The 8133-nt window shown below is 37.6% G+C and overlaps 1 protein-coding gene across 1 annotated transcript; it reads right to left on the reverse strand.

Annotated features, from left to right (window-relative positions):
* Window positions 1-4840: 4840 nt before the first annotated feature.
* Window positions 4841-7126, reverse strand: LOC133176042 (uncharacterized protein K02A2.6-like). Its single transcript, XM_061311213.1, has one exon. It carries the CDS (start codon window positions 7124-7126, stop codon window positions 4841-4843), a length of 2286 nt encoding a protein of 761 aa, XP_061167197.1.
* Window positions 7127-8133: the final 1007 nt, after the last annotated feature.

Genomic DNA, 8133 nt, shown 5'->3' on the forward strand with positions numbered 1-8133 from the left:
GCTTTAATCTTGCCGCCAGTAAGCCCCGTCCCTTGTATATTCCAAATACAGTAGTGAAATCGATCATTACTGTTTTTATGGCGATCGAAACATGTACATGTAAGTCACAATATGGAGAACGTTGATAAATTTTCAAGAATTTCCCCATACATTCGATGTAGAATAATCACTTTTATTTTTCTTAACTTACAAGCTAAGTATATCTCGAAAGAAAAAGATGAAAAGGTGTTAAATTTAATTACGATGTATCGGATTGAGTGAAATTGATAAGAGTATCTTAATAAAAAAAGCTTTCAAATTCATTTGTTTACATTATTCATGCGTTTTAAAATAAGTTGGAACTTCCAACTGTAATTGCAATTGCTAAATCGTAATTTAAGTGTTTGAAAGACAAACAACTGAATTATGATCTTATCTATGAAAAAGCTGAGACATACTGTACACGTTAAATGCTAAGTTTTCATGTTTAGCAGTTTATATTTAAGCTAGGTTGTCGTCCATTACATGTATATGTAGGTTGTGATAATCACTAAAAATTCTCATACAGTGTAGCTTGAGTTTCGTTTTACAGATCATTTATAATTTACTTCCATGCTATAAATCATTGTTTTATAAGGTGAGTTTAACGGAAGACTTATAAAAAAAACCCACCAACAACAATCAAAAAACCAAAACAAACAAACAAAAAGTAATAACTGGTCCACTGATAAGAATACATTATTTTTTTTTTAAAGTTGTTTTCAAATACATATAAATGATCACTTGAATAGTTTGTGTTCCTTACTGGTTCATGATCCCCCCCCCCCCCCCCCCCACTACATACATGTACATACTGGAGTGGCATGTTAAGAAACAAAATTCTAAATGTTTAAAAAAAAAATAAAAACAATAAAGAAAACAAACAAAACAAGAATTCATTAACTATAAACTCGCATGATGAAGTAGATGAAGTTAAGATAATAACGGCCGAAGTTTTTTTTTTTTTTTTTTATTTCAATGAGCCCCCCACCCCTCCCCGTACTTGAATTGTTTTCTATGGGCCGGTTGTAGCGATTTTAATTTCAAATAATATACAGTGTTCTCTCTCACATAAAGCTATTTTACTGATTTTCAGCATTCAGGTGGCAGCAAATTACATGAACATGTACTCTTCATGCAACGTACCAAAGAACTATGACGTTTCCAAATTCAAAAATCAAAAAAAAAGAAAAAAAAAGAATAATAATTGAATTTCTCATTGATAACGTGCCCAGACGAGGTACATGTAACTTAAGGGGCATCGAATGTAGGGGGAGTATATACTCAGGTATACCGTGACCATGGAGACAGTATACATCCAGCTAGCAAGTGTCAATTAAAAAAACCCACCGCAATTGCTCTTAGCACCCGCAATATCTTCGAAACAGGTGGATAATTACCGACACGTGATGACCTTGGCTTCACTTTGAAACTATAATTATTAAAGTGTTAAAATTAAATAATTATGACAATTACAAAGTTCAAATACAGGTAGCTATGTAATGAAAAAATATATGTACATTTTCGTATAAGGGTATCTTTGCAAGTTCAATTTACTAATGTTGGAATTACGTGTACTTTTCATGCACAAGTACAAAACATACCTGTCTAGTATTTTTTTATATCCATATAAAGTATTTCGAAAATTACATGCAAGAGGTTCATCAACAGGTAAACCTGTATAATTATATATATCGACGCAAAGGAAAGTGATAAGCATTTTTGCGTGTTTTTTAAAAAAAATTTTAATTTTTTTTTATTTTTTTGGACTGACTTGCAAGTAGTTACAAAAATTCAAAAACGTACAATGTAAGGTCTACATGTAGGATAATTAAAATTGACAAAATAATCTTTCCCTATATACATGTATTTAAATCAAGCTATTCATTAAATTTTGGTAAAAGATTAATTTTAAAAAATATCATAGTAGTTAAAAAAAATGAGATTTTTTTCTCCAATTTACGTATTGACATAATGCACATTTATACTGTACAATGTACATTTAATTTTTTGTTCATGATCAATTATTAAGATTGATAATTTCGATTTTGATCTGGATAAATTAAAACATGCATGTAAATTGAAATAATGAATAAAAAATAATTAAATTAAAGCACTATATGTTCTTAAACTTTTTCTTGAGATAATAAAATTCTATAATTTATCGAAGACCAGTTTTTTTTTTTTTTTTTTTTTTTTTTTTTTTACATGTAGTAACAATTGTTAAAACCATTTTGATCTTCTTTTTTCCTTTTATGAATTAAAGTACTTATTGTCTGATAAATTTACGCAATGTATATTTATATATTAAAGGATTTTAAAAATATAAAGAAAATAAATATGTAACTATACATGTAACATGCTACCTGGATAATAAAAATATATAATGTATTAATGGAAAAATAAAAAAATAATGAAAATAGATGTGTAAATATTGCAAGTTGTCTGGAGAATTAAAATATATAAATGCAAAATCATGTTTAAAAATCATATTAATAATATTTTTACACTGTACATTCACACGCTTTGCTTGTACAATGTTTAGATTACAAACTGGCATGTTGACTGGTCGATGCGCTGATGGTCAATGCATTTTATCACTTATCCTGATTGACAGACCTGTTCAGCATGTTGATTGGTCGATGCGCTGATGAGTTAATCGCTAATCCTGATTGACAGCTCTGTTACGCAACACCGAACACGCGTTCACTTTCTGGGACCGCTACTGAATTTGGGGTTCGCTTTCAGTGTTCACTCTGGGTCCACTCTGGGTTCGCTAAGGATGCGCTCCGGGTTCGCTCGGGGTCAGCACTAGTGGACCCCAAGCAAACCCTAAGCGAACCCAGAGAGCGAACCTGGGGTCCGCTCTGGGTTTACTTTCTGTTAGGTTGTGTCTGGTCGGTACTGTAGATCATATAGTGAAAGTGCATTATTTCTTTGAAAATCTTTTTCTCTGCTCCTGGGTAGGGTTGGATACCGTTAAGGATGAAACGGTACGATACCATACCGGTATTTTTAAAACAATACGGTATTTTTAACGATACGGTACTATACCTCGATTAATGAGAATGAGGGCTCATTTTATAACAAATGTGCTTTCACCAGTCTTCAACCATTCAATGTTATAATCTAAAATGAGTCTTTAAACTATGTTATATTCCAATCTTTTAATAAATTGTCAACAAAACAAATAAATTGAATCTCAAACAAATTAATTTAACTAGATACAGCTGACCGTTTCACCCAGTTGCCACTTGCCAGGACCCATTTTTGCTTAGTCGCACTAAACGACGAAACATTAAAAATGGATACATATGCACATCACATTTTTGCGACATTTTGCTTTTTTTTTTATTTACAATTATTATCAGTTTTTATAAATAAAATTAAAACACGATTAATGTGAATGTTTTTTTTTATTTTTAAATATACGTATTGATTTACCTCGAATATCGGCAGTCAAAAGCAAGTATTGTACTAAGCATCCAATTAGCCTACCCTTTCAATGCACGGAGAATTTTATTTTGGCGAGTCTGGAATCTCTTTTTTAAAAATCATTTTGAATGTATTAAAATGTTTCAAAGACTGAGAAATACCGTTATAAGCACCGGTATTAAATGAAACGGTATTTTACCGGTATTTTTGAAGTAACTATTCGGTACGGTATTGGTACCGTGTACCGGTATCCAACCCTACTCCTGGGTATTAAATAAAGTAACTAAGTACATACTTATGAAGAGCAAGAGTGCTTCTTCCTAAATTGTGAATTTCATGGCCCCAGGGTCAAGGGTTCTGGTTTTAGGGCAGGGCTATATTGATTTTATAGTGAAAATGCATTAATTCTTTGAAAATCTTCTTCTCTGCTAATGGGTATTAAATAAAGTAACTAAATACATAGTTATGAAGAGTAAGAGTGCTTCTTCCAAAATTGTGAATTTCATGGCCCCTGGGTCAGGGGTTCTGGTGTTAGGGCCGGGCTTTATTGATTATATAGTGAAAATGCATTAATTCATTGAAAATCATCTCTTCTCCTGGGTATTAAATAAACAATCTACGAACATATTTATGGTGAGCTTGGCTGTTTTTTTCAGAAATTGTGAATTTCATGGCCCCTGGGTCAAGGGTTCTGGTCTTAGTGCAGGGCTATTGTTTGGATGGCTTGGTTCGTAAAATATAACACCGAGTTCATATACACATGTTTATTCAATATGGCGCTAAAACTACACATACACATCAGGTCGTACATCAAAAGGTTACACATTGACTAGATAGTTCGTACGATAGCACATCTACTAAACATCTCCCCTCTGAAACTATATGACTAGGATTTCAAGGCAATTGACTAGAATAGAAACATAAGCTACAAATAAAACTCATCTTGCATGCATGCATTACTTGTTATATACAAATCAGAATATTATAACACAAAGAGTTCACAAATTCATTCGTAGTCTTTGAATCTTATGGGTTTGTGAACGACGCGACCTGAACGAGTTATGGTATTGGACTTCACGGGAGGTGGTGTAACTTCCTGGCTAGGCGGTTCAGAGGGTGGCTCAACATCAGATGAAACACTTGGTTTTCTGTCATTTAGCGGATACGGCAAGTTTACAGTAGGTGGCGATTCTGTATTCACATATCCAGTATGCTGCAAGTGCCTCCGATTTCTCCTCAATATTCCATGATCGGTTTCCACTAGGTATGATCGAGTTCTGTAATTTGCACTAGTGATTGTGCAGCTATCTGTCCACTGTTTCTCTTTGTCGGTCTTAATACGAACTTGGTCCCCTGGTCCAAGTGGATGGAGTTTCCTAACCCCAAATCAGTTGTCATACTGAAACTTGGTAGTTTCCTTCGTACGCGCGTCCTGTCTCCTCACCTGGTCCAAGTCCGGCCACTTTGGTACCAGTGAAGATGGTTTGACTGGAACAATGGTTCGAATCCTGCGTCCCATGATGAGTTCGGCTGGACTGACTCCTGTTGTTGATATGGATGTTGAACGGTACGCCATAAGCGCAACAAAGATGTCATCCTGCTGTAATATACGCTTCGCGGTCTTGACAGCCCTCTCAGCCTCGCCGTTTGCTTGTGGGTAGTGAGGACTGGTGGTTGTATGGGCGAATCCATACTTAGCTGCGAACTTCTTGAAGGAGTCTGACGTAAACTGGGTGCCATTGTCGGTTACCAATTCCTCTGGAATACCCCAACGAGCTAATATATTCTTGAGTTTTCCAATTACGTGAGCACTAGTCAACGAATCCAGGTACGCAATTTCCAGATAACGAGAAAAATAGTCTGTAACTACTAGGAAGTGTCTACCCTTCAGCTCACACAGATCTGCAGCAATCTTTTGCCATGGACGATCTGGAAGGGCTGTGGTCTTCAACGGTTCTCGTTTCTGTTTTGATTGATGAACAAGACAGAATTCGCAGGACTTAACAGTACGCTCTATGTCAGTTGAAATCCCTGGCCACCATACAGCTCCTCGCGCGCGTTCTCGGCACTTGTTCAGACTTAAGTGTCCAGAATGTATGTCTTTCAAGGTTTCTGGTCTAAGACCCTCCGGAATAACAATTCGGTCTCTGTACATTAGAATACCATTCCAGACAGACAGTTCGGATCGTGCGGAAAAGTATGGTCGGATTTCTGCTTTCAGTGATCTCTCATGGTCTGGCCACCAGTTCCGAGTCTTCTTCAAAACTTCAGACAACTCTGGATCATCTGCTGTTGCTAATCGAATGCGCTCTAGTCGTTGGTCAGATATCGGAAGATTCTTTACAACACAGTCTACATAAAGATTGACTTCCTCCTCTGTATCCTCAGCATTTCCAGTTAGCGGACTCCTGGAAAGAGTGTCGGGAACCACAAGATTTTTCCCTGGCACGTGTTCTGCTATTGGATTAAATCTGCGCAAACGCATCAAAAGTCTTTGACATCTCACCGGTGTCCTGTCTAGAGCTTGAGTGTTAATAAGCGGAACAAGAGGTTTGTGATCAGTGATGAGTTTGAATGAATCGAGTCCAATGATGTAGTGCTCAAACTTCTCACAGGCCCATACAGATGCTAAACACTCCTTCTCGATCTGTGCATATTTGGTTTCAGCCGGTGTTAGTGTCCTCGAAGCAAATGCAATGGGTTTAAGTTGACCATCAAACTGCTGAAATATGGCAGCTCCTAGGCCATAGCTGCTGGCATCTGCACTAATCACAACTGGCTTTGAAGAATTGTAGAAGGCTAATGCAGGTGTTTCTGTTAGCATATCCTTCATCCTTTTGAAGGCCTCTTCCTGGGGGTTGTCCCATATCCATACCGAGTCACTCTTCAAAAGGTCAGTAAGGGGGTGCATGACTGTAGAAAGATTTGGTAAAAATCGACCAAGATAATTCACCATTCCAAGTATTCTCTCCAGTTCAGTCACATTTGTTGGTGCAGCCAAATCGCGTATTGCACGCACACGTTCTGGACATGGACTGATCCCATCTGAACTAATCAAGTGTCCAAAGTATTCGATACTCCGTTTCCTGAACTCGCATTTGCTCTTGTTAAGTTTAAGACCAAGTTCCTTAATACGGTCCAGTACAAGGTCCAAACGCTCGTCATGCTCCTCCACTGTACTCCAGTATACGATGATATCGTCCATGATAGCATCTGCTCCATTGATATCTGCTAATATATCAGACATGCGACGCTGAAATATTTCAGGGGCTGATGTGATACCAAAAGGTACTCGCTGGAAACAGTATCGTCCAAAGGGAGTAGCCTTGCTCAACTTCGGGGCAATGTCATCCAAGTTGGGCAACATGTAATGTTCACGCTTGACTGCCTGATTCAGTTTCTTAAGATCAACACACAAACGAACATCCCCATTTTTCTTGAATGCTGTCACCATCGGTGCACACCAATCTGTCGGTTCTGTGACTTTCGCAATGATTCCAGCATTCTCCATTCGGTTTAGTTCTGCCTCGACCTTCGGCATCAATGGAAAAGGAATCCTACATGCTGTTGTGACACAATATGGAGTGGCTCCGGGCTTAAGCATCATCTTGGCAGGTGGGCCCTTAACGCATCCATGTGTACTGAACACATCCCGTATTTCCTCAATTTTCATCACGAGTCCCATACTGTGTGCAACACTTCGACTGAGCAAATTAGAACCACTGTTAGAGTTCCTAAGCACATACACTCGAAATGAAACTCAGTGTTCTTGTGAAAAGTCTTAGCAACGAACATCCCTTTACACTCTACTGACCCTCCTGGGCTGTACAATTGATTTGTTGAAGCCTGCAGTTTGGGCTTTACTGGCAATGAATTGTATGTCGCTTCGGTTATCACCGATGTGTCAGCACCAGTGTCAATCTTAAATGTAATGTACTTTCGACACACCTTCAGCTTTACCGTCCATGCATCTGTATTGTCCGACTCGCTTAGGTCAATTGAACCCATGTAAAATGAATCAGATGATGAACATACATCTTGAACTTCCTCTAAGTGCTTTGGTTTACTTCGACAAACTACCTTAAAGTGTCCCTTTTTCCCACATTTTAAACATTTCTTCCCTGATGCTGGACAGTTTCCAGGATTGTGCTTCATATTACACTTGTCACAATTATTGTAAACTCTTTCCTTAGCTTTAGGCTGTCTGCTGTAATTTTGTTTAGGGTGTTGTCCATTTTGCTGCCTAACTCTCACTGCATCCAAGTTCTTAGATTGTAAGTCTTTAATCTGATGTTTCACTAACTCTGAATTACGTGCCATCTTGACAGCTTTTGTGAGTGTAAGTTCAGATTCAAGCTGTAGTTTCTCGCTTAGTTCCTTGTCGATAATGCCCACAACTAACCTGTCACGAATTTGGTCGTTCTTATCTCTAAAATCACAGTGCGCCGCCAATTTGTGCAAACTTCGGACGAATTCCTCAACTGACTCTCCCTGGCGTTGGCTCCGGATGTGGAATTTGGTGCGCTCATGAATCACGTTTTTCTTTGGAACAAAATATTTGTCCAAACTTTCAAGAACCTTCTTGAACTTCTTCTCATCACCATTAGAGAATGCGAAGGACTTAAATATCCCCTCTGCTTCCGGTCCCATGGCGTAAATAAAAGAACTTATCTGTATTTG

Source organism: Saccostrea echinata, unplaced genomic scaffold (assembly GCF_033153115.1).
Source record: "Saccostrea echinata isolate AGI-Se365-2 ecotype Australia unplaced genomic scaffold, CSIRO_AGI_Sech_v1 ptg000065l, whole genome shotgun sequence".
Classification (NCBI taxonomy): domain Eukaryota; kingdom Metazoa; phylum Mollusca; class Bivalvia; order Ostreida; family Ostreidae; genus Saccostrea; species Saccostrea echinata.

Excerpts from the sequence above, each read along its gene's own strand:
- LOC133176042 (XM_061311213.1), bottom strand. The coding sequence starts at position 7,126 with ATGAAAATTGAGGAAATACGGGATGTGTTCAGTACACATGGATGCGTT.